The sequence below is a fragment of the Oncorhynchus mykiss genome, chromosome 25, assembly GCF_057628025.1.
Source record: "Oncorhynchus mykiss isolate SJ-2025 chromosome 25, ASM5762802v1, whole genome shotgun sequence".
NCBI classification, from domain to species: Eukaryota; Metazoa; Chordata; class Actinopteri; order Salmoniformes; family Salmonidae; genus Oncorhynchus; species Oncorhynchus mykiss.
In genome coordinates this window covers 89,119,233-89,146,371 of record NC_143046.1, presented here as the reverse complement: position 1 = coordinate 89,146,371, position 27,139 = coordinate 89,119,233, and the positions used below count along the sequence as shown (strand labels likewise).

General features: G+C 55.1%; 1 protein-coding gene across 2 annotated transcripts in view; it reads right to left on the bottom strand.

The window, feature by feature from the left end:
• The window catches only part of zfyve26 (zinc finger, FYVE domain containing 26), a 112,412-nt gene that overhangs the window by 71,672 nt on the left and 13,601 nt on the right, over positions 1–27,139 (bottom strand). For both annotated transcript variants that reach the window (XM_090221387.1, XM_090221389.1), the window contains exons 8-15: positions 26,137–26,225; positions 25,838–25,989; positions 23,654–23,857; positions 20,280–20,933; positions 19,541–19,699; positions 18,386–18,531; positions 3,855–4,101; positions 1,984–2,253 (exon numbers count right to left, since the gene is read on the bottom strand). In XM_090221387.1, the coding sequence (XP_090077513.1) occupies positions 1,984–2,253; positions 3,855–4,101; positions 18,386–18,531; positions 19,541–19,699; positions 20,280–20,933; positions 23,654–23,857; positions 25,838–25,989; positions 26,137–26,225 (1,921 nt within the window). The remainder of the gene's footprint in view (positions 1–1,983; positions 2,254–3,854; positions 4,102–18,385; positions 18,532–19,540; positions 19,700–20,279; positions 20,934–23,653; positions 23,858–25,837; positions 25,990–26,136; positions 26,226–27,139) is intronic.

The window sequence follows — 27,139 nt, the reverse complement described above, 5'->3', positions numbered from 1 at the left end:
CTGTAGCCTACCCCTCCCCACTGTACATTACCCCTCCCCACTGTAGCCTACCCCTCCCGACTGTACATTACCCCTCCCCACTGTACATTACCCCTCCCCACTGTACCCTACCCCTCCCCACTGCACCCTACCCCTCCCCACTGTAGCCTACCCCTCCCCACTGTACATTACCCCTCCCCACTGTACATTACCCCTCCCCACTGTACATTACCCCTCCCCACTGTACATTACCCCTCCCCACTGTACATTACCCCTCCCCACTGTACATTACCCCTCCCCACTGTACATTACCCCTCCCCACTGTACCCTACCCCTCCCCACTGTACATTACCCCTCCCCACTGTACCCTACCCCTCCCAACTGTAGCCTACCCCTCCCCACTGTACCCTACCCCTCCCCACTGTACATTACCCCTCCCCACTGTACATTACCCCTCCCCACTGTACCCTACCCCTCCCCACTGTACATTACCCCTCCCCACTGTACATTACCCCTCCCCACTGTACCCTACCCCTCCCCACTGTACATTACCCCTCCCCACTGTACCCTACCCCTCCCCACTGTACATTACCCCTCCCCACTGTAGCCTACCCCTCCCCACTGTACCCTACCCCTCCCCACTGTAGCCTACCCCTCCCCACTGTAGCCTACCCCTCCCCACTGTAGCCTACCCCTCCCCACTGTACCCTACCCCTCCCCACTGTACATTACCCCTCCCCACTGTACATTACCCCTCCCCACTGTACATTACCCCTCCCCACTGTACATTACCCCTCCCCACTGTACCCTACCCCTCCCCACTGTACATTACCCCTCCCCACTGTACATTACCCCTCCCCACTGTACCCTACCCCTCCCCACTGTACATTACCCCTCCCCACTGTACATTACCCCTCCCCACTGTACATTACCCCTCCCCACTGTACATTACCCCTCCCCACTGTACCCTACCCCTCCCCACTGTACATTACCCCTCCCCACTGTACCCTACCCCTCCCCACTGTACATTACCCCTCCCCACTGTACATTACCCCTCCCCACTGTACCCTACCCCTCCCCACTGTACCCTACCCCTCCCCACTGTACATTACCCCTCCCCACTGTACATTACCCCTCCCCACTGTACCCTACCCCTCCCCACTGTACCCTACCCCTCCCCACTGTACCCTACCCCTCCCCACTGTACCCTACCCCTCCCCACTGTACCCTACCCCTCCCCACTGTACATTACCCCTCCCCACTGTACATTACCCCTCCCCACTGTACATTACCCCTCCCCACTGTACATTACCCCTCCCCACTGTACATTACCCCTCCCCACTGTACATTACCCCTCCCCACTGTACATTACCCCTCCCCACTGCACCCTACCCCTCCCCACTGTACATTACCCCTCCCCACTGTACCCTACCCCTCCCCACTGTAGCCTACCCCTCCCCACTGTACATTACCCCTCCCCACTGCACCCTACCCCTCCCCACTGTACATTACCCCTCCCCACTGTAGCCTACCCCTCCCCACTGTACATTACCCCTCCCCACTGTAGCCTACCCCTCCCTACGAGAGCCAACCAACGAGAGCGTACAGGTTGCAATGGTAGGTAGTGTATGGGGCTTTGGTGAAAAAACGGATGGCACTGTGATAGACTGCATCCAATTTGTTGAGTAGAGTGTTGGAGGCAATTTATAAATGACATCACCGAAGCCGAGGATCGGTAGGATGGTCAGTTTTACGAGGGTATGTTTGGTAGCATGAGTGAAGGAGGCTTTGTTGAGCCAGTCATATTATGAATCTTACTGTAGTTCCCCAGAACAGTTGATCCTACCCCATCCTACTCCACCCCATCCTACGCTACCCTACCCCATCCTACGCTACCCTACCCCATCCGACCTCATCCTACCCCAACCCATCCTACACTACCATACCCTACCCCATCCGACCCCAACCCATCCTCCTATCCTGTACCCCCCCCCCTCCACCTACCTCTTCCCTCCAGACTGCTGTGTAGCCGTCTCTCTGCCGTGTCCAGCAGCTGTCTGGAGGTCTTCCACAGCTGGCAGTGACAGCAGGCCAGGTCGAAGGCAGCCATGGCAGGGGGGCTGAGCTCCTCCAGGAGGGTGTGCAGGAGGCCTGTCCCTGGGGGGTCCAGGACACAGCGGCCCAGCCAGTAGCCCTCCTCCAGGGACGGAACGGGGCGACCAGGGGTGGAAAGGAGACGGTCTGCCACGTCAGAGACGGAATAGAAAGCCATGCCTAAGGAGAGACGGACAGGGAGTCAGCCTCTAACCCCAACTCTACAGACAGACAGGGAGTCAGCCTCTAACCCCAACTCTACAGACAGACAGGGAGTCAGCCTCTAACCCCAACTCTACAGACAGACAGCCTCTAACCCCAACTCTACAGACAGGCAGCCTCTAACCCCAACTCTACAGACAGACAGGGAGTCAGGGTCTAACCCCAACTCTACAGACAGACAGGGAGTCAGGGTCTAACCCCAACTCTACAGACAGACAGGGAGTCAGCCTCTAACCCCAACTCTACAGACAGACAGCCTTTAACCCCAACTCTACAGACAGACAGACAGTCTCTAACCCCAACTCTACAGACAGACAGGGAGTCAGCCTCTAACCCCAACTCTACAGACAGACAGGGAGTCAGGGTCTAACCCCAACTCTACAGACAGACAGACAGCCTCTAACCCCAACTCTACAGACAGACAGCCTTTAACCGCAACTCTACAGACAGGGGTCAGCCTCTAACCCCAACTCTACAGACAGACAGACAGCCTCTAACCCCAACTCTACAGACAGACAGGGAGTCAGGGTCTAACCCAAACTCTACAGACAGACAGACAGACAGGGAGTCAGCCTCTAACCCCAACTCTACAGACAGCCTCTAACCACACCTCTACAGACAGACAGACAGCCTCTAACCCCACCTCTACAGACAGTCAGCCTCTAGCCCCAACTCTACAGACAGGGAGTCGGTCTCTAACCCCACCTCTACAGACAGGGAGTCAGCCTCTAACCCCACCTATACAGACAGACAGGGAGTCAGGGTCTAACCCCAACTCTACAGACAGACAGACAGCCTCTAACCCCAACTCTACAGACAGACAGCCTTTAACCGCAACTCTACAGACAGGGGTCAGCCTCTAACCCCAACTCTACAGACAGACAGACAGCCTCTAACCCCACCTCTACAGACAGGGAGTCAGCCTCTAACCCCACCTCTACAGACAGACAGTGAGTCAGGCTCTAACCCCAACTCTACAGACAGACAGCTTCTAACCCCAACTCTACAGACAGACAGGGAGTCAGCCTCTAACCCCAACTCTACAGACAGGGAGTCGACCTCTAACCCCACCTCTACAGACAGACAGCCTCTAACCCAAACTCTACAGACAGACAGCCTCTAACCCAAACTCTACAGACAGACAGCCTCTAACCCCATCTCTACAGACAGACAGGGAGTCAGCCTCTAACCCCAACTCTACAGACAGACAGACTCTAACCCCAATGCTACAGACAGCCTCTAACAGACAGAACTTGACAGAAACACACACAGATCTATATAGAGTAGAAGGACTTATCTAACAGAGAGGATGAATGAGTTATAGTTTTCACACACGATAAGAGGACATTCACAAAGTAAAAGCACCTAAATAACCGTCCTATCAAATGAGGACCGAGCATTCTTGTGTTAAGACAGGTGAGATGCTATGTGGAAGACAAGTACACAGATACACAGAAACTATGTTTTATTGTGATCGTACGGAATTCTACTTGTTTGTTTCACTTCAGTTGACTGCCCTGACCGTACGTCTTTCTGGATAAGAGTGTCTGCTAAATTACCTGCAGCGGCAGCACTCCCGATGGCCTGCAGGGTGGAGCGCCCACTACTTCCCAGGCGACTACGCCCCGGGGCGGGCGCCACGGCCGTCGCTCCCAGGCCCTCTGAGGAAGAGGAGGATGAAGATAAAGAGTGGGTCTCCATCTTCTGCTCCACGCGACCCAGCTCCTCCAGGACTTCCCGGTAACGCTCCATGAAGACCAGTTCCCCAAAGCACCATGACCCCTCCAGGCCAAACATCAGAGACACCTAGACAGAGGTCAAAAGGTCAGAGAAACCTATACATAGGTCAAAAGGTCAGAGAAACCTAGACAGGGGTCAAAAGGTCAGAGAAACCTACACAGAGGTCAAAAGGTCAGAGAACCCTACACAGAGGTCAAAAGGTCAGAGAAACCTACACAGAGGTCAAAAGGTCAGAGAAACCTAGACCGGGGTCAAAAGGTCAGAGAAACCTACACAGAGGTCAAAAGGTCAGAGAACCCTACACAGAGGTCAAAAGGTCAGAGAAACCTACACAGAGGTCAAAAGGTCAGAGAAACCTACACAGAGGTCAAAAGGTTAGAGAAACCTAGACAGACAGATAAGAGGACCAGGATGGGACCAACCAGAGATGTAAACCATGTCACACAATATCACAACACTACATGCTGCCCAACCTAACAGCCAGTCCTAACTCACTCCCCCTAGAACATCCGCGTGGCTCCAACCCGTCAACCCCTGTAGATCTAACGGCTTGGAAAACAGGTATAAGAGGTGTATTTGTAAAGCTTTCACCAATATTGCAGACGTCCTTAAAGATCTGCAGATATTGAAGGAATCAGGCCAAGAGGAAGGGGGGTCCTAACCTGTAACCCTGGGTCCCACCATGTAACCCTGGGTCCTAACCTGTAACCCTGGGTCCTAACCTGTAACCCTGGGTCCTACCATGTAACCCTGGGTCCTACCATGTAACCCTGGGTCCTAACCTATAACCCTGGGTCCTAACCTGTAACCCTGTAACCCTGGGTCCTAACCTGTAACCCTGTAACCCCTGGTCCTAACCTGTAACCCTGGGTCCTAACCTGTAACCCTGGGTCCTACCATGTAACCCTGGGTCCTACCATGTAACCCTGGGTCCTACCATGTAACCCTGGGTCCTAACCCGTAACCTAACCCTGTAACCCTTGGTCCTAACCTGTAACCTAACCCTGTAACCCTGGTTCCTACCCTGTAACCCTGGGTCCTAAACCGTAACCCTGGGTCCTAACCCGTAACCCTGGGTCCTAACCCGTAACCCTGGGTCCTAACCCGTAACCCTGGGGCCTACCCCGTAACCCTGGGGCCTAACCCGTAACCCTGGGGATGACCCTGTAACCCTGGGGCCTACCCCGTAACCCTGGGTCCTAACCCGTAACCCTGGGGATGACCCTGTAACCCTGGGTCCTAACCCGTAACCCTGGGGCCTACCCCGTAACCCTGGGGCCTACCCCGTAACCCTGGGGATGACCCTGTAACCCTGGGTCCTACCCTGTAACCCTGGATCCTAACCTGTAACCTTGGGTCCTAACCTGTAACCCTGGGTCCTAACCCGTAACCCTGGGGCCTACCCCGTAACCCTGGGGCCTACCCCGTAACCCTGGGTCCTACCTGTAACCCTGGGTCCTACCCTGTAACCCTGTAACCCTGGGGCCTACCCTGTAACTCTGGGGCCTACCCTGTAACCCTGGGTCCTACCCTGTAACCCTGGGTCCTAACCTGTAACCCTGGGTCCTAACCTGTAACCCTGGATCCTAACCTGTAACCCTGGGGCCTAACCTGTAACCCTGGGGCCTAACCTGTAACCCTGTAACCCTGGGTCGTACCCTGTAACCCTGGGTCCTAACCTGTAACCCTGGGTCCTAACCTGTAACCCTGGTTCCTAACCTGTAACCCTGTAACCCTGGGTCCTAACCTGTAACCCTGGGTCCTAACCTGTAACCCTGGGTCCTAACCTGTAACCTAACCCTGTAACCCTGGGTCCTAACCTGTAACCCTGGTTCCTAACCTGTAACCCTGGGTCCTAACCTGTAACCCTGGGTCCTAACCTGTAACCCTGGGTCCTAACCTGTAACCCTGGGTCCCAACCTGTAACCTTGGGTCCTAACCCGTAACCCTGGGTCCTAACCCATAACCCTGGGTCCTAACCCTGGGTCCTACCCTGTAACACTGGGTCCCAACCTGTAACCCTGTAACCATGGGTCCTAACCCGTAACCATGGGTCCTAACCCGTAACCCTGGGTCCTAACCTGTAACCCTGGGTCCTAACCTGTAACCCTGGGTCCTAACCTGTAACCCTGGGTCCCAACCTGTAACCCTGGGTCCCAACCTGTAACCCTGGGTCCCAACCTGTAACCCTGGGTTCTAACCTGTAACCCTGGGTCCTAACCTGTAACCCTGGGTCCTAACCCGTAACCCTGGGTCCTAACCCTGGGTCCTACCCTGTAACACTGGGTCCCAACCTGTAACCCTGTAACCATGGGTCCTAACCCGTAACCATGGGTCCTAACCCGTAACCATGGGTCCTAACCCGTAACCCTGGGTCCTAACCCGTAACCCTGGGTCCTAACCTGTAACCCTGGGTCCTAACCTGTAACCCTGGGTCCCAACCTGTAACCCTGGGTCCTAACCTGTAACCCTGGGTCCTAACCTGTAACCCTGGGTCCCAACCTGTAACCCTGGGTTCTAACCTGTAACCCTGGGTCCTAACCTGTAACCCTGGGTCCTAACCCGTAACCCTGGGTCCTAACCCTGGGTCCTACCCTGTAACACTGGGTCCCAACCTGTAACCCTGTAACCATGGGTCCTAACCCGTAACCCTGGGTCCTAACCCGTAACCCTGGGTCCTAACCCGTAACCCTGGGTCCTAACCTGTAACCCTGGGTCCTAACCTGTAACCCTGGGTCCTAACCCGTAACCCTGGGTCCTAACCCGTAACCCTGGGTCCTAACCCGTAACCCTGGGTCCTAACCCGTAACCCTGGGTCCTAACCCGTAACCCTGGGTCCTAACCCGTAACCCTGGGTCCTAACCTGTAACCCTGGGTCCCAACCTGTAATCCTGGGTCCCAACCTGTAACCCTGGGTCCTAACCTGTAACCATGGGTCCTAACCCGTAACCCTGGGTCCTAACCCGTAACCCTGGGTCGTACCCTGTAACCCTGGGTCCTAACCTGTAACCCTGGGTCCTAACCTGTAACCCTGGTTCCTAACCTGTAACCCTGTAACCCTGGGTCCTAACCTGTAACCCTGGGTCCTAACCTGTAACCCTGGGTCCTAACCTGTAACCTAACCCTGTAACCCTGGGTCCTAACCTGTAACCCTGGTTCCTAACCTGTAACCCTGGGTCCTAACCTGTAACCCTGGGTCCTAACCTGTAACCCTGGGTCCTAACCTGTAACCCTGGGTCCCAACCTGTAACCTTGGGTCCTAACCCGTAACCCTGGGTCCTAACCCATAACCCTGGGTCCTAACCCTGGGTCCTACCCTGTAACACTGGGTCCCAACCTGTAACCCTGTAACCATGGGTCCTAACCCGTAACCATGGGTCCTAACCCGTAACCCTGGGTCCTAACCTGTAACCCTGGGTCCTAACCTGTAACCCTGGGTCCTAACCTGTAACCCTGGGTCCCAACCTGTAACCCTGGGTCCCAACCTGTAACCCTGGGTCCCAACCTGTAACCCTGGGTTCTAACCTGTAACCCTGGGTCCTAACCTGTAACCCTGGGTCCTAACCCGTAACCCTGGGTCCTAACCCTGGGTCCTACCCTGTAACACTGGGTCCCAACCTGTAACCCTGTAACCATGGGTCCTAACCCGTAACCATGGGTCCTAACCCGTAACCATGGGTCCTAACCCGTAACCCTGGGTCCTAACCCGTAACCCTGGGTCCTAACCTGTAACCCTGGGTCCTAACCTGTAACCCTGGGTCCCAACCTGTAACCCTGGGTCCTAACCTGTAACCCTGGGTCCTAACCTGTAACCCTGGGTCCCAACCTGTAACCCTGGGTTCTAACCTGTAACCCTGGGTCCTAACCTGTAACCCTGGGTCCTAACCCGTAACCCTGGGTCCTAACCCTGGGTCCTACCCTGTAACACTGGGTCCCAACCTGTAACCCTGTAACCATGGGTCCTAACCCGTAACCCTGGGTCCTAACCCGTAACCCTGGGTCCTAACCCGTAACCCTGGGTCCTAACCTGTAACCCTGGGTCCTAACCTGTAACCCTGGGTCCTAACCCGTAACCCTGGGTCCTAACCCGTAACCCTGGGTCCTAACCCGTAACCCTGGGTCCTAACCCGTAACCCTGGGTCCTAACCCGTAACCCTGGGTCCTAACCTGTAACCCTGGGTCCCAACCTGTAATCCTGGGTCCCAACCTGTAACCCTGGGTCCTAACCTGTAACCATGGGTCCTAACCCGTAACCCTGGGTCCTAACCCGTAACCCTGGGTCCTAACCCTGGGTCCCAACCTGTAACCCTGGGTCCTAACCTGTAACCCTGGGTCCCAACCCGTAACCCTGGGTCCCAACCCGTAACCCTGGGTCCCAACCCGTAACCCTGGGTCCCAACCCGTAACCCTGGGTCCTAACCTGTAACCCTGGGTCCTAACCTGTAACCCTGGGTCCCAACCTGTAACCCTGGGTCCCAACCTGTAACCCTGGGTCCCAACCTGTAACCCTGGGTTCTAACCTGTAACCCTGGGTCCTAACCTGTAACCCTGGGTCCTAACCCGTAACCCTGGGTCCTAACCCTGGGTCCTACCCTGTAACACTGGGTCCCAACCTGTAAACCTGTAACCATGGGTCCTAACCCGTAACCATGGGTCCTAACCCGTAACCCTGGGTCCTAACCCGTAACCCTGGGTCCTAACCTGTAACCCTGGGTCCTAACCTGTAACCCTGGGTCCCAACCTGTAACCCTGGGTCCTAACCTGTAACCCTGGGTCCTAACCTGTAACCCTGGGTCCCAACCTGTAACCCTGGGTCCCAACCTGTAACCCTGGGTTCTAACCTGTAACCCTGGGTCCTAACCTGTAACCCTGGGTCCTAACCCGTAACCCTGGGTCCTAACCCTGGGTCCTACCCTGTAACACTGGGTCCCAACCTGTAACCCTGTAACCATGGGTCCTAACCCGTAACCATGGGTCCTAATCCGTAACCCTGGGTCCTAACCTGTAACCCTGGGTCCTAACCTGTAACCCTGGGTCCTAACCTGTAACCCTGGGTCCTAACCCGTAACCCTGGGTCCTAACCCTGGGTCCTACCCTGTAACACTGGGTCCCAACCTGTAACCCTGTAACCATGGGTCCTAACCCGTAACCCTGGGTCCTAACCCGTAACCCTGGGTCCTAACCCGTAACCCTGGGTCCTAACCTGTAACCCTGGGTCCTAACCTGTAACCCTGGGTCCTAACCCGTAACCCTGGGTCCTAACCCGTAACCCTGGGTCCTAACCCGTAACCCTGGGTCCTAACCCGTAACCCTGGGTCCTAACCCGTAACCCTGGGTCCTAACCCGTAACCCTGGGTCCTAACCTGTAACCCTGGGTCCCAACCTGTAATCCTGGGTCCCAACCTGTAACCCTGGGTCCTAACCTGTAACCATGGGTCCTAACCCGTAACCCTGGGTCCTAACCCGTAACCCTGGGTCCTAACCCTGGGTCCCAACCTGTAACCCTGGGTCCTAACCTGTAACCCTGGGTCCCAACCCGTAACCCTGGGTCCCAACCCGTAACCCTGGGTCCCAACCCGTAACCCTGGGTCCCAACCCGTAACCCTGGGTCCTAACCTGTAACCCTGGGTCCTAACCTGTAACCCTGGGTCCCAACCTGTAACCCTGGGTCCCAACCTGTAACCCTGGGTCCCAACCTGTAACCCTGGGTTCTAACCTGTAACCCTGGGTCCTAACCTGTAACCCTGGGTCCTAACCCGTAACCCTGGGTCCTAACCCTGGGTCCTACCCTGTAACACTGGGTCCCAACCTGTAAACCTGTAACCATGGGTCCTAACCCGTAACCATGGGTCCTAACCCGTAACCCTGGGTCCTAACCCGTAACCCTGGGTCCTAACCTGTAACCCTGGGTCCTAACCTGTAACCCTGGGTCCCAACCTGTAACCCTGGGTCCTAACCTGTAACCCTGGGTCCTAACCTGTAACCCTGGGTCCTAACCTGTAACCCTGGGTCCCAACCTGTAACCCTGGGTCCCAACCTGTAACCCTGGGTTCTAACCTGTAACCCTGGGTCCTAACCTGTAACCCTGGGTCCTAACCCGTAACCCTGGGTCCTAACCCTGGGTCCTACCCTGTAACACTGGGTCCCAACCTGTAACCCTGTAACCATGGGTCCTAACCCGTAACCATGGGTCCTAACCCGTAACCATGGGTTCTAATCCGTAACCCTGGGTCCTAACCTGTAACCCTGGGTCCTAACCTGTAACCCTGGGTCCTAACCTGTAACCCTGGGTCCTAACCCGTAACCCTGGGTCCTAACCCGTAACCCTGGGTCCTAACCCGTAACCCTGGGTCCTAACCCGTAACCCTGGGTCCTAACCCTGGGTCCTAACCTGTAACCCTGGGTCCTAACCTGTAACCCTGGGTCCCAACCTGTAATCCTGGGTCCCAACCTGTAACCCTGGGTCCTAACCTGTAACCATGGGTCCTAACCCGTAACCCTGGGTCCTAACCCGTAACCCTGGGTCCTAACCCTGGGTCCCAACCTGTAACCCTGGGTCCTAACCTGTAACCCTGGGTCCTAACCTGTAACCCTGGGTCCCAACCTGTAATCCTGGGTCCCAACCTGTAACCCTGGGTCCTAACCTGTAACCATGGGTCCTAACCCGTAACCCTGGGTCCTAACCCGTAACCCTGGGTCCTAACCCTGGGTCCCAACCTGTAACCCTGGGTCCTAACCTGTAACCCTGGGTCCCAACCCGTAACCCTGGGTCCCAACCCGTAACCCTGGGTCCCAACCCGTAACCCTGGGTCCCAACCTGTAACCCTGGGTCCTAACCTGTAACCCTGGGTCCTAACCCGTAACCCTTGGTCCTAACCCATAACCCTGGGGTTGACCCGTAACCCTTGGCCCTAACCTGTAACCCTGGGCCCTACCCTGTAACCCTGGGTCCTAACCCGTAACCTAACCCGTAACCCTTGGTCCTAACCCTATAACCCTGGGTCCTAACCCGTAACCCTGGGTCCTAACCCTGTAACCCTTGGTCCTAACCCGTAACCCTTGGTCCTAAACCGTAGCCCTTGGTCCTAACCCGTAACCTAACCCGTAACCCTTGGTCCTAACCCGTAACCCTTGGTCCTAACCCGTAACCTAACCCTATAACCCTGGGTCCTAACCCATAACCCTTGATCCTAACCCGTAACCTAACCTGTAACCCTGGGTCCCAACCCGTAACCCTGGGTCCCAACCCGTAACCCTGGGTCCCAACCCGTAACCCTGGGTCCCAACCCGTAACCCTGGGTCCCAACCCTGTAACACTTGGTCCTAACCTGTAACCCTGGGTCCCAACCTGTAACCCTGGGTCCCAACCTGTAACCCTGGGTTCTAACCTGTAACTCTGGGTCCTAACCTGTAACCCTGGGTCCTAACCCGTAACCCTGGGTCCTAACCCGTAACCCTGGGTCCTAACCCTGGGTCCCAACCTGTAACCCTGGGTCCTAACCTGTAACCCTGGGTCCTAACCTGTAACCCTGGGTCCCAACCTGTAACCCTGGGTCCCAACCCTGTAACACTTGGTCCTAACCTGTAACCCTGGGTCCCAACCTGTAACCCTGGGTCCCAACCTGTAACCCTGGGTTCTAACCTGTAACTCTGGGTCCTAACCTGTAACCCTGGGTCCTAACCCGTAACCCTGGGTCCTAACCCGTAACCCTGGGTCCTAACCCTGGGTCCCAACCTGTAACCCTGGGTCCTAACCTGTAACCCTGGGTCCTAACCTGTAACCCTGGGTCCCAACCTGTAACCCTGGGTCCCAACCTGTAACCCTGGGTTCTAACCTGTAACCCTGGGTCCTAACCTGTAACCCTGGGTCCTAACCCGTAACCCTGGGTCCTAACCCTGTAACACTGGGTCCCAACCTGTAACCCTGTAACCATGGGTCCTAACCCGTAACCATGGGTCCTAACCCGTAACCCTGGGTCCTAACCTGTAACCCTGGGTCCTAACCTGTAACCCTGGGTCCTAACCTGTAACCCTGGGTCCTAACCCGTAACCCTGGGTCCTAACCCGTAACCCTGGGTCCTAACCCGTAACCCTGGGTCCTAACCCTGGGTCCTAACCTGTAACCCTGGGTCCTAACCTGTAACCCTGGGTCCCAACCTGTAACCCTGGGTCCCAACCTGTAACCCTGGGTCCTAACCTGTAACCATGGGTCCTAACCCGTAACCCTGGGTCCTAACCCGTAACCCTGGGTCCTAACCCTGGGTCCCAACCTGTAACCCTGGGTCCTAACCTGTAACCCTGGGTCCCAACCCGTAACCCTGGGTCCCAACCCGTAACCCTTGGTCCTAACCCATAACCCTGGGGTTGACCCGTAACCCTTGGTCCTAACCTGTAACCCTGGGCCCTACCCTGTAACCCTGGGTCCTAACCCGTAACCTAACCCGTAACCCTTGGTCCTAACCCTATAACCCTGGGTCCTAACCCGTAACCCTGGGTCCTAACCCTGTAACCCTTGGTCCTAACCCGTAACCCTTGGTCCTAAACCGTAGCCCTTGGTCCTAACCCGTAACCTAACCCGTAACCCTTGGTCCTAACCCGTAACCCTTGGTCCTAACCCGTAACCCTTGGTCCTAACCCGTAACCTAACCCTATAACCCTGGGTCCTAACCCATAACCCTTGGTCCTAACCCGTAACCTAACCTGTAACCCTGGGTCCTAACCCGTAACCCTGGGTCCCAACCCGTAACCCTGGGTCCCAACCCGTAACCCTGGGTCCCAACCCGTAACCCTGGGTCCCAACCCTGTAACACTTGGTCCTAACCTGTAACCCTGGGTCCCAACCTGTAACCCTGGGTCCCAACCTGTAACCCTGGGTTCTAACCTGTAACCCTGGGTCCTAACCTGTAACCCTGGGTCCTAACCCGTAACCCTGGGTCCTAACCCTGGGTCCTACCCTGTAACACTGGGTCCCAACCTGTAACCCTGTAACCATGGGTCCTAACCCGTAACCATGGGTCCTAACCCGTAACCCTGGGTCCTAACCTGTAACCCTGGGTCCTAACCTGTAACCCTGGGTCCTAACCTGTAACCCTGGGTCCTAACCTGTAACCCTGGGTCCTAACCTGTAACCCTGGGTCCAAAACCGTAACCCAGGGACTCAGGTGGAGACAGCATGGCCGGAACTACCCAGCTACCCATACTTCCACAGGGGCACACCTCCCTGGTCCTAACCCGTAAGCTAACCTGTAACCCTGGGTCCTAACCCGTAACCCTGGGTCCCAACCCGTAACCCTGGGTCCCAACCCGTAACCCTGGGTCCCAACCCGTAACCCTGGGTCCCAACCCGTAACCCTGGGTCCCAACCCTGTAACACTTGGTCCTAACCTGTAACCCTGGGTCCCAACCTGTAACCCTGGGTCCTAACCTGTAACCCTGGGTCCTAACCCGTAACCCTGGGTCCTAACCCTGGGTCCTACCCTGTAACCCTGGGTCCTAACCTGTAACCCTGGGTCCTAACCCGTAACCCTGGGTCCTAACCCGTAACCCTGGGTCCTAACCCGTAACCCTGGGTCCTAACCCGTAACCCTGGGTCCTAACCCTGGGTCCTAACCTGTAACCCTGGGTCCTAACCTGTAACCCTGGGTCCCAACCTGTAACCCTGGGTCCCAACCTGTAACCCTGGGTCCCAACCTGTAACCCTGGGTCCTAACCTGTAACCATGGGTCCTAACCCGTAACCCTGGGTCCTAACCCGTAACCCTGGGTCCTAACCCTGGGTCCCAACCTGTAACCCTGGGTCCTAACCTGTAACCCTGGGTCCCAACCCGTAACCCTGGGTCCCAACCCGTAACCCTGGGTCCCAACCCGTAACCCTGGGTCCCAACCTGTAACCCTGGGTCCTAACCTGTAACCCTGGGTCCTAACCCGTAACCCTTGGTCCTAACCCATAACCCTGGGGTTGACCCGTAACCCTTGGTCCTAACCTGTAACCCTGGGCCCTACCCTGTAACCCTGGGTCCTAACTCGTAACCTAACCCGTAACCCTTGGTCCTAACCCTATAACCCTGGGTCCTAACCCGTAACCCTGGGTCCTAACCCTGTAACCCTTGGTCCTAACCCGTAACCCTTGGTCCTAAACCGTAGCCCTTGGTCCTAACCCGTAACCTAACCCGTAACCCTTGGTCCTAACCCGTAACCCTTGGTCCTAACCCGTAACCCTTGGTCCTAACCCGTAACCTAACCCTATAACCCTGGGTCCTAACCCATAACCCTTGGTCCTAACCCGTAACCTAACCTGTAACCCTGGGTCCTAACCCGTAACCCTGGGTCCCAACCCGTAACCCTGGGTCCCAACCCGTAACCCTGGGTCCCAACCCGTAACCCTGGGTCCCAACCCGTAACCCTGGGTCCCAACCCTGTAACACTTGGTTCTAACCTGTAACCCTGGGTCCCAACCTGTAACCCTGGGTCCCAACCTGTAACCCTGGGTTCTAACCTGTAACCCTGGGTCCTAACCTGTAACCCTGGGTCCTAACCCGTAACCCTGGGTCCTAACCCTGGGTCCTACCCTGTAACACTGGGTCCCAACCTGTAACCCTGTAACCATGGGTCCTAACCCGTAACCATGGGTCCTAACCCGTAACCCTGGGTCCTAACCTGTAACCCTGGGTCCTAACCTGTAACCCTGGGTCCTAACCTGTAACCCTGGGTCCTAACCTGTAACCCTGGGTCCTAACCTGTAACCCTGGGTCCTAACCCGTAACCCTTGGTCCTAAACCGTAGCCCTTGGTCCTAACCCGTAACCTAACCCGTAACCCTTGGTCCTAACCCGTAACCCTTGGTCCTAACCCGTAACCTAACCCTATAACCCTTGGTCCTAACCCGTAACCTAACCTGTAACCCTGGGTCCTAACCCGTAACCCTGGGTCCCAACCCGTAACCCTGGGTCCCAACCCGTAACCCTGGGTCCCAACCCGTAACCCTGGGTCCCAACCCGTAACCCTGGGTCCCAACCCGTAACCCTGGGTCCCAACCCTGTAACACTTGGTCCTAACCTGTAACCCTGGGTCCCAACCTGTAACCCTGGGTCCCAACCTGTAACCCTGGGTTCTAACCTGTAACCCTGGGTCCTAACCTGTAACCCTGGGTCCTAACCCGTAACCCTGGGTCCTAACCCTGGGTCCTACCCTGTAACACTGGGTCCCAACCTGTAACCCTGTAACCATGGGTCCTAACCCGTAACCATGGGTCCTAACCCGTAACCCTGGGTCCTAACCTGTAACCCTGGGTCCTAACCTGTAACCCTGGGTCCTAACCTGTAACCCTGGGTCCTAACCTGTAACCCTGGGTCCTAACCTGTAACCCTGGGTCCCAACCTGTAACCCTGGGTCCCAACCTGTAACCCTGGGTCCTAACCTGTAACCCTGGGTCCTAACCCGTAACCCTGGGTCCTAACCCGTAACCCTGGGTCCTAACCCGTAACCCTGGGTCCTAACCCTGGGTCCTAACCTGTAACCCTGGGTCCTAACCTGTAACCCTGGGTCCCAACCTGTAACCCTGGGTCCCAACCTGTAACCCTGGGTCCTAACCTGTAACCATGGGTCCTAACCCGTAACCCTGGGTCCTAACCCGTAACCCTGGGTCCTAACCCTGGGTCCCAACCTGTAACCCTGGGTCCTAACCTGTAACCCTGGGTCCCAACCCGTAACCCTGGGTCCCAACCCGTAACCCTGGGTCCCAACCTGTAACCCTGGGTCCTAACCTGTAACCCTGGGTCCTAACCCGTAACCCTTGGTCCTAACCCATAACCCTGGGGTTGACCCGTAACCCTTGGCCCTAACCTGTAACCCTGGGCCCTACCCTGTAACCCTGGGTCCTAACCCGTAACCTAACCCGTAACCCTTGGTCCTAACCCTATAACCCTGGGTCCTAACCCGTAACCCTGGGTCCTAACCCTGTAACCCTTGGTCCTAACCCGTAACCCTTGGTCCTAAACCGTAGCCCTTGGTCCTAACCCGTAACCTAACCCGTAACCCTTGGTCCTAACCCGTAACCCTTGGTCCTAACCTGTAACCTAACCCTATAACCATGGGTCCTAACCCGTAACCCTGGGTCCTAACCCGTAACCCTGGGTCCTAACCCTGGGTCCCAACCTGTAACCCTGGGTCCTAACCTGTAACCCTGGGTCCCAACCCGTAACCCTGGGTCCCAACCCGTAACCCTGGGTCCCAACCCGTAACCCTGGGTCCCAACCTGTAACCCTGGGTCCTAACCCGTAACCCTTGGTCCTAAACCGTAGCCCTTGGTCCTAACCCGTAACCTAACCCGTAACCCTTGGTCCTAACCCGTAACCCTTGGTCCTAACCCGTAACCTAACCCTATAACCCTTGGTCCTAACCCGTAACCTAACCTGTAACCCTGGGTCCTAACCCGTAACCCTGGGTCCCAACCCGTAACCCTGGGTCCCAACCCGTAACCCTGGGTCCCAACCCGTAACCCTGGGTCCCAACCCGTAACCCTGGGTCCCAACCCGTAACCCTGGGTCCCAACCCTGTAACACTTGGTCCTAACCTGTAACCCTGGGTCCCAACCTGTAACCCTGGGTCCCAACCTGTAACCCTGGGTTCTAACCTGTAACCCTGGGTCCTAACCTGTAACCCTGGGTCCTAACCCGTAACCCTGGGTCCTAACCCTGGGTCCTACCCTGTAACACTGGGTCCCAACCTGTAACCCTGTAACCATGGGTCCTAACCCGTAACCATGGGTCCTAACCCGTAACCCTGGGTCCTAACCTGTAACCCTGGGTCCTAACCTGTAACCCTGGGTCCTAACCTGTAACCCTGGGTCCTAACCTGTAACCCTGGGTCCTAACCTGTAACCCTGGGTCCCAACCTGTAACCCTGGGTCCCAACCTGTAACCCTGGGTCCTAACCTGTAACCCTGGGTCCTAACCCGTAACCCTGGGTCCTAACCCGTAACCCTGGGTCCTAACCCGTAACCCTGGGTCCTAACCCTGGGTCCTAACCTGTAACCCTGGGTCCTAACCTGTAACCCTGGGTCCCAACCTGTAACCCTGGGTCCCAACCTGTAACCCTGGGTCCTAACCTGTAACCATGGGTCCTAACCCGTAACCCTGGGTCCTAACCCGTAACCCTGGGTCCTAACCCTGGGTCCCAACCTGTAACCCTGGGTCCTAACCTGTAACCCTGGGTCCCAACCCGTAACCCTGGGTCCCAACCCGTAACCCTGGGTCCCAACCTGTAACCCTGGGTCCTAACCTGTAACCCTGGGTCCTAACCCGTAACCCTTGGTCCTAACCCATAACCCTGGGGTTGACCCGTAACCCTTGGCCCTAACCTGTAACCCTGGGCCCTACCCTGTAACCCTGGGTCCTAACCCGTAACCTAACCCGTAACCCTTGGTCCTAACCCTATAACCCTGGGTCCTAACCCGTAACCCTGGGTCCTAACCCTGTAACCCTTGGTCCTAACCCGTAACCCTTGGTCCTAAACCGTAGCCCTTGGTCCTAACCCGTAACCTAACCCGTAACCCTTGGTCCTAACCCGTAACCCTTGGTCCTAACCTGTAACCTAACCCTATAACCATGGGTCCTAACCCGTAACCCTGGGTCCTAACCCGTAACCCTGGGTCCTAACCCTGGGTCCCAACCTGTAACCCTGGGTCCTAACCTGTAACCCTGGGTCCCAACCCGTAACCCTGGGTCCCAACCCGTAACCCTGGGTCCCAACCCGTAACCCTGGGTCCCAACCTGTAACCCTGGGTCCTAACCTGTAACCCTGGGTCCTAACCCGTAACCCTTGGTCCTAACCCATAACCCTGGGGTTGACCCGTAACCCTTGGCCCTAACCTGTAACCCTGGGCCCTACCCTGTAACCCTGGGTCCTAACCCGTAACCTAACCCGTAACCCTTGGTCCTAACCCTATAACCCTGGGTCCTAACCCGTAACCCTGGGTCCTAACCCTGTAACCCTTGGTCCTAACCCGTAACCCTTGGTCCTAAACCGTAGCCCTTGGTCCTAACCCGTAACCTAACCCGTAACCCTTGGTCCTAACCCGTAACCCTTGGTCCTAACCTGTAACCTAACCCTATAACCCTGGGTCCTAACCCATAACCCTTGGTCCTAACCCGTAACCTAACCTGTAACCCTGGGTCCTAACCCGTAACCCTGGGTCCTAACCCGTAACCCTGGGTCCCAACCCGTAACCCTGGGTCCCAACCCGTAACCCTGGATCCCAACCCGTAACCCTGGGTCCCAACCCGTAACCCTGGGTCCCAACCCTGTAACACTTGGTCCTAACCTGTAACCAAACCCATAACCCTTGGTCCTAACCTGGTGTGCTTCCATGTAGTTTCCTCGGCGGATGCAGGCCATGAGCAGGGACTCAGGTGGAGACAGCATGGCCGGAACTACCCAGCTACCCATACTTCCACAGGGGCACACCTCCCACTCCGACCGCCCGGCTCCGCCACTTCCATCTGGAACAGGGGACAACAGTTCTAGAAGGAACCACGCTGAGTATACCAAACATTAAGAACACCTTCCTAATATTGAGTTGCACCGTTTTGCCCTCGGAACAGCCTCAATTAGTCTGGGAACGGACTCTACAAGGTGTTGAGAGCGTTCCACAGGGATGCTGGTCCATGTTGACTCTACAAGGTGTTGAGAGCGTTCCACAGAGATGCTGGTCCATGTTGACTCCAATGCCTCCCACAGTTGTGTCAAGTTGTCTGGATGGTTTTTGGGTGGGTGGACCATTCTTGATATACAGGAAACTGTTGAGTGTGAAAAACCCAGCATCGTTGCAGTTCTTGACACAAACCGGTGCGGCCTGGCACCTACTACCAAACCCCAGTCAAAGGCACTTCAATATTTTGTCTTCCCCATTCACCCTCTGAATGGCACACAAACACGTAATGGCACAATGGCACGTAATGGCACAATGGCACGTAATGGCACACGAACACGTAATGGCACAATGGCACACGTAATGGCACAATGGCACGTAGTGGCACAATGGCACGTAATTGCACAATGGCACGTAATGGCACAATGGCACGTAATGGCACAATGGCACGTAATGGCACAATGGCACGTAATGGCACAATGGCACGTAATGGCACAATGGCACGTAATGGCACGTAATGGCACAATGGCACGTAATTAGGAAAAACCATAACAACTTAGCAGAAAATAGGCTTTATATGTTGCTTCCTGTGTCACCTGAGGGGCTGCTTACCTGAGGGGCTGCTTACCTTAGGGGCTGGCTGCTTACCTGAGGGGCTGGCTGCTTACCTGAGGGGCTGGCTGCTTACCTGAGGGGCTGGCTGCTTACCTGAGGGGCTGGCTGCTTACCTGAGGGGCTGGCTGCTTACCCGAGGGGCTGCTTACCCGAGGGGCTGCTTACCCGAGGGGCTGCTTACCCGAGGGGCTGCTTACCCGAGGGGCTGCTTACCCGAGGGGCTGCTTACCCGAGGGGCTGCTTACCTGAGGGGCTGGCGCTGACCTCTCCCTTGTGTATCTCTGTGGAGTGTTGTCGTCTAGGCCTTTTCCTCCTCCTGACCCCAGTACTGCTGCTTCTTCCTTTTAGACAGGAGGCAGGACTGGCTGCTGGAGACGCCTGGGGCTGGGTGGGGGGGTCTGAGACTGGGGGGGTAGCAGAGGTAACAGTTAGACCTGGAGCTGGGGGGGGGGGTCTGAGACTGGGGGGGGTCGCAAAGTTAACAGTTAGACCTGGAGCTGGGGGGGGGGTCTGAGACTGGGGGGGGTCGCAGAGGTAACAGTTAGACCTGGAGCTGGGGGGGGGGGGGGGGTCTGAGACTGGGGGGGGTCGCAGAGGTAACAGTTAGACCTGGAGCTGGGGGGGTCTGAGACTGGGTAGGTAGGTAGCAGAGGTAACAGACCTCTAGCTGGGGGTGGGGGTCAGAGACACTGGCCCATATTCACAGATAATCTCAGAGGAGTGCTGATATAGCCTAGGGATAATGTTGTGGACAAGAGGAGCTGATCCTAGATCAGCAGACACTATGAATACACACACCACTGAATTTACACTGCTCATTTACACTCAACAATTCACACTGTCACACTTCAGCACACACTGACCAAACCCAGCTTCCTCCCTTAGCTGTTACCTCCCTCCCCACTACAGCGGTCTGGTATAAATATCACTGCTCTGCTAGTTTTCTGGTTGAGGTTGAGGTTAGTGTAGCTGGTTGTAACTTACCGTTGCCGCTGTCCTGGTTGGAAGTGATAATCTGTAGTCTCCACTGGGCTTCGGCCGTCCTCTTGGACAGTCTCTGCAGCCGGGCCCCGAAAGTCTCTGCCGTCACAGAGCAGCCCAGACTCTCTGCCGCCTCTGCCTCCCCGGCCAGAGCCCTGCCCTCCTCCTGCCCTGCCCGTTGACCCACTACCACCACCCCTTCCAGACTCTCTCTCAGCAGCCGCAGGAACCCCTCCATGGCCCCGAGGTCCACTAGGAAGCCCCTGCAGCCTGCCGTCAAGTGGCCCAGATCAAGGTGACTCCGTTGGGACGCTGAGAAGGGGAAGTTGGGGGGTTGGTGATGGTTCTCTTTTGTCATTTTGCCTTGATCCTCTTCTCCTCTTCCAACTACTTCAGCTTTGTTCGAGCTTTCTTTCTCCTCCTGTCCGTCTCCTCTCTTCTTCCCTTCCTGTGGTCCTTTTCTGTTCTTCCCTTCGGAGTGTTCGGTCTGGCCTGTGCTCGTTGTCGCCCCCTGATGGTTGTGGAGGGTAAAATTGGCGATGGACAGGAAGAGCAGAGAGAAGATGTTCTCCAGTAGTTCCAGACGGAACATAGCAGGTACTGCCTCCAGGTAGATCTGACACTCAGACAGGTAGAGCTGGAACAGGGGAGGACAGTCTAGAGACGGGGAGAAGGAGAGAGAGAGAGAGAGCGAGAGAGAGAGAGCGAGAGAGCGAGAGAGAGCGACAGAGAGAGAGAGAGACGAGAGAGAGAGAGAGAGACACACGAGAGAGAGAGAGAGAGAGAGAGAGACACGAGAGAGAGAGAGAGACGAGAGAGAGCGAGAGAGCGAGTGAGAGAGAGCGAGCGAGAGAGCGACAGAGCGACAGAGAGAGAGAGAGAGAGACACGAGAGAGACACGAGAGAGAGAGAGACACGAGAGAGAGAGAGACGGGGGAGAGAGAGAGACGGGAGAGAGAGACACGAGAGAGAGAGACACGAGAGAGAGAGAGAAAGAAAGAGAGAGAGAGAAAGAAAGAAAGAAAGAGAGAGAGAGAGAGAGAAAGAGAGAGAGAGAGAGAGACACGAGAGAGAGAGAGACACGAGAGAGAGAGAAAGAAAGAGAAACACACGTGAGAGACAGAGAAAGAGCGAGAGAGAGAGAGAGAGAGAGAGAGAGAGAGAGACAGAGATAGAAAGAGAGAGAGAAACACATACGAGAGAGAGAGACAGCGAGAGACACACACAAGAGAGAGAGAAAGAAAATCAAATCAGAATAAACCAAATTACAAGCAAGTCAAAACTATAAAACATGACCTATTAGGAAACACAAAGCAACATGCAGTGCTATCTGGCCCTAAACGGACACCACAAACTATTTGACCATAGTTACTGATCGGGAAGCCTTCAAATCTCGACAAACTACAGACACAGTGAGGACAGCCTTGCCATTGAGAAGGCTGGCCACAAGAAACCCTGGTTCCCTTTCAGAGGAAAGGCTGTGAAACCGCTGCACCACAGCTGAACCTGAGACAGAGATGCATTTCCTGACAATAAAATGTCAAAAAATATAAAACAATTAGAGAGAGTGTCATTTCCCCAAATGTGAAACCATTATTCAAAAGGTTTGATTATGTTAATATTGTAAATTAATAACTTAATTTCCAAAGTACGCTTTGGCAATATGCACATTGTTACATCATGCCAAAAAAAGCAGTTTGAAATGAATTGAGAGGGAAACTAATTAATCATTAAACAAATGACCCCCCTTTGCGAAATTTCAGCTGCCCCTTGCGGGGGGGGGGGGGGGGGGGGGGGGGTGAGGCTTGACTACAGTGAAGTACCTTGGAGGGGGGGGGGGTTGAGGTTTGACTACAGTAAAGTACCTTGGGGGGGGGGGGGGTTGAGGCTTGACTACAGTAAAGTACCTTGGAGGGGGGAGGGGGTTGAGGTTTGACTACAGTAAAGTACCTTGGAGGGGGGGGGTTGAGGTTTGACTACAGTAAAGTACCTTGGAGGGGGGGGGGGGGTTGAGGTTTGACTACAGTAAAGTACCTTGGAGGGGGGAGGGGGTTGAGGCTTGACTACAGTAAAGTACCTTGGAGTGGGGAGGGGGTTGAGGTTTGACTACAGTAAAGTACCTTGGAGGGGGGAGGGGGGTTGAGGTTTGACTACAGTAAAGTACCTTGGAGGGGGGGTTGAGGTTTGACTACAGTAAAGTACCTTGGAGGGGGGGTTGAGGTTTGACTACAGTAAAGTACCTTGGAGGGGGGTTGAGGTTTGACTACAGTAAAGTACCTTGGAGGGGGGTTGAGGTTTGACTACAGTAAAGTACCTTGGAGGGGGGAGGGGGGTTGAGGTTTGACTACAGTAAAGTACCTTGGAGGGGGAGGGGGTTTGACTACAGTAAAGTACCTTGGAGGGGGGAGGGGGGTTGAGGTTTGACTACAGTAAAGTACCTTGGAGGGGTGAGGGGGGTTGAGGTTTGACTACAGTAAAGTACCTTGGAGGGGGGTTGAGGTTTGACTACAGTAAAGTACCTTGGAGGGGGGGGGGGGGGTTGAGGTTTGACTACAGTAAAGTACCTTGGAGGGGGGAGGGGGTTGAGGCTTGACTACAGTAAAGTACCTTGGAGGGGGGGGGGGGGTTGAGGTTTGACTACAGTAAAGTACCTTGGAGGGGGGAGGGGGTTGAGGCTTGACTACAGTAAAGTACCTTGGAGGGGGGAGGGGGTTGAGGTTTGACTACAGTAAAGTACCTTGGAGGGGGGAGGGGGGTTGAGGTTTGACTACAGTAAAGTACCTTGGAGGGGGGGTTGAGGTTTGACTACAGTAAAGTACCTTGGAGGGGGGGTTGAGGTTTGACTACAGTAAAGTACCTTGGAGGGGGGTTGAGGTTTGACTACAGTAAAGTACCTTGGAGGGGGGTTGAGGTTTGACTACAGTAAAGTACCTTGGAGGGGGAGGGGGTTTGACTACAGTAAAGTACCTTGGAGGGGGGAGGGGGGTTGAGGTTTGACTACAGTAAAGTACCTTGGAGGGGTGAGGGGGGTTGAGGTTTGACTACAGTAAAGTACCTTGGAGGGGGGTTGAGGTTTGACTACAGTAAAGTACCTTGGAGGGGGGTTGAGGTTTGACTACAGTAAAGTACCTTGGAGGGGGGTTGAGGTTTGACTACAGTAAAGTACCTTGGAGGGGGGAGGGGGGTTGAGGTTTGACTACAGTAAAGTACCTTGGAGGGGGGAGGGGGGTTGAGGTTTGACTACAGTAAAGTACCTTGGAGGGGGAGGGGGTTTGACTACAGTAAAGTGCCTTGGAGGGGGGAGGGGGGTTGAGGTTTGACTACAGTAAAGTACCTTGGAGGGGGGAGGGGGTTGAGGTTTGACTACAGTAAAGTACCTTGGAGCGGGGTTGAGGCCTGGCTCTGGTCCTTCTCAGCCTCAGGTGTGGACTGCGCGGTGCCACAGTCGGAGCAGCCACTGTACTTGTGAGCGGTGATACACATGGCGTACAGGGCGTATTTCATAGCGCAGAACCCCCTGTACAGAACCAGATTTCTCTGGACCATAGGACTGGGGCTGTCTACCACCACACTGAACTCATCTACATTGGAGAGAGAGAGAGAGAAAACAGAGATTATATATCTATATAAACTCAGCAAAAAAAGAAATGTCCCTTTTTCAGGACCCTCTCTCTGAGAAAGGGATCATTTGTAAAAATCCAAATAACTTCACAGATCTTCATTGTAAAGGGTTTAAACACTGTTTCTCGTGCTTGTTCAATGAACCATAAACAATTAATGAACACGAACCTGTGGAACGGTCGTTAAGACACAGACGGTAGGCAATTAAGGTCACAGTTATGAAAACGTAGGACACTAAAGAGGCCTTTCTACTGACAATGAAAAACACCAAAAGAAAGATGCCCAGGGTCCCTGCTCATCTGCGTGAACGTGCCTTGGGCATGCTGCAAGGAGGCATGAGAACTGCAGATGTGGCCAGGGCAATAAATTGCAATGTCCGTACTGTGAGACGCCTAAGACAGCGCTACAGGGAGACAGGACAGACAGCTGATCGTCCTCGCAGTGGCAGACCACGTGTAACAACACCTGTACAGGATCGGTACATCCGAACATCACACCTGCGGGACAGGTACAGGATCGGTACATCCGAACATCACACCTGTGGGACAGGTACAGGATGGTAACAACAACTGCCTGAGTTACACCAGGAACACACAATCCCTCCATCAGTGCTCAGACTGTCCACAATAGGCTGAGAGGGGCTGGACTGAGGGCTTGTAGGCCTGTTGTAAGGCAGGTCCTCACCAGACATCACCGGCAACACTGTCGCCTATGGACACAAACCCACCGTCGCTGGACCAGACAGGACTGGCAAAAAGTGCTCTTCACTGACGAGTCACGGTGTTGTCTCACCAGGGGTGATGGTCGGATTTGCGTTTATCGTCGAAGGAATGAGCGTTACACCGAGGCCTGTACTCTGGAGCAGGATCGATTTGGAGGTGGAGGGTCCGTCATGGTCTGGGGCGGTGTGTCACAGCATCATCGGACTGGGCTTGTTGTCATTACAGGCAATCTCAACGCTGTGCGTTACAGGGAAGACATCCTCCTCCCTCATGTGGTACCTTTCCTGCAGGCTCATCCTGACATGACCCTCCCTCATGTGGTACCCTTCCTGCAGGCTCATCCTAACATGACCCTCCAGCATGACAATGCCACCAGCCACAATGCTCATTCTGTGCGTGATTTCCTTCAAGACAGGAATGTCAGTGTTCTGCCATGGCCAGCGAAGAGCCCGAATCTCAATCCAATTGAGCACGTCTGGGACCTGTTGGAACGGAAGGTGAGGGCTAGGGCCATTCCCCCCAGAAATGTCCGGGAACTTGCAGGTGCCTTGGTGGAAGAGTGGGGTAACATCTCACAGCAAGAACTGGCAAATCTGGTGCAGTCCATGAGGAGATGCACTGCAGTACTTAATGCAGCTGGTGGCCACCCCAGATACTGACTGTTACTTTTGATTTTGACTCCCCCTTTGTTCAGGGACACATTATTCAATTTCTGTTAGTCACATGTCTGTGGAACTTGTTCAGTTTATGTCTCAGTTGTTGAATCTTGTTACGTTCATACAAATACTTACACATGTTAAGTTTGCTGAAAAACGCAGTTGACAGTTTTTTTTTATGCTGAGAGAGACAAAGAGAGAGAGACACAGACAGAGAGACATAGAGAGCGAGACGGAGAGCGAGACAGAGAGCGAGACAGAGAGCGGGAGACAGAGAGCGAGACAGAGAGAGAGAGACAGAGAGAGAGAGACAGAGAGAGAGACAGAGAGAGAGAGACAGAGAGAGAGAGACAGAGAGAGAGAGACAGAGAGAGCGAGACAGAGAGAGAGAGACAGAGAGAGAGAGACAGAGAGAGAGAGACAGAGAGAGAGAGACAGAGAGACAGAGAGAGAGAGACAGAGAGAGAGACAGAGACACAGACAGAGAGACAGAGAGCAAGACGGAGAGAGAGAGAGAGAGACAGAGAGAGAGACAGAAAACAAGACTGCGTGTAGCACTGACCTGCTCCGCTAGGTTTGGTCTGTGTATTCAGCAGGTCCAGTACCATGTGTTCCTCATTCTGGGCCAGAGGGGTGAGACAGTGAAGGACGTACAAGGCTGAGTGACTGTCCAGTGTGTGCAGCTGGCCAAGCAACGCCTCCTTGGGGATCCCTCTATATACACACACACACGAAGAGAAGAGAAAATGGCACATTTATAAAAAATAGACATGAATCCTACGTTATACACATGCCCACCTCAAGTACAAGCAAACGAACAGCGTTTTAATATGAACTGTCGATAACTACTGATATACTCACGGGTTGTTCTCAACACACCACTCCAGCACTCCCAATTGAGAAGACAGACCGTTGGCAAACTCTCTCAGAACAGAGTCGTTGGCCAGCGCCTGAGGACAGGACAGGCAGGAGGATCATGTTATGGGCAGTCTGGGTTGTGTTCATTGGGTACCAAACGGAAGAAAATAGACTGAAAAAGGAACAGACTATATGGTTCCTTAATTGTCACATTTAATAAAAGTTTTCCCATTGCATGCCCTAATGAAGACACCTGTAAAAGAGGGCCCATCAGACAGAGGATTGTCTGGAGGCCTAACCTGGTCGTGGTGTAGGAGGCCTAACCTGGTCGTGGTGTAGGAGGCCTAACCTGGTCCTGGTGTAGGAGGCCTGTCGTGGGGTAGGAGGCCTAACCTGGTCGTGGGGAAGGAGGCCTAACCTGGTCGTGGGGAAGAAGGCCTAACCTGGTCCTGGGGTAGGAGGCCTAACCTGGTCCTGGGGTAGGAGGCCTAACCTGGTCCTGGGGTAGGAGGCCTAACCTGGTCCTGGGGTAGGAGGCCTAACCTGGTCCTGGGGTAGGAGGCCTAACCTGGTCCTGGGGTAGGAGGCCTAACCTGGTCCTGGGGTAGGAGGCCTAACAAGCCTAACCTGGTCCTGGTGTAGGAGGCCTGTCGTAGTGTAGGAGGCCTAACCTGGTCGTGGGGTAGGAAGCCGAACCTGGTCGTGGGGTAGGAGGCGTAGCAGGGTCTAAGCTGAGAGGGCCTAACCTGGTCGTGGTGTAGGAGGCCTGTCGTGGTGTAGGAGGCCTAACCTGATCTTGGGTTAGGTCATGGTGTAGGAGGCCTAACCTGGTCCTGGTGTAGGAGGCCTGTCGTGGGGTAGGAGGCCTAACCTGGTCGTGGGGAAGGAGGCCTAACCTGGTCGTGGGGAAGAAGGCCTAACCTGGTCGTGGGGAAGGAGGCCTAACCTGGTCGTGGGGAAGGAGGCCTAACCTGGTCGTGGGGAAGGAGGCCTAACCTGGTCGTGG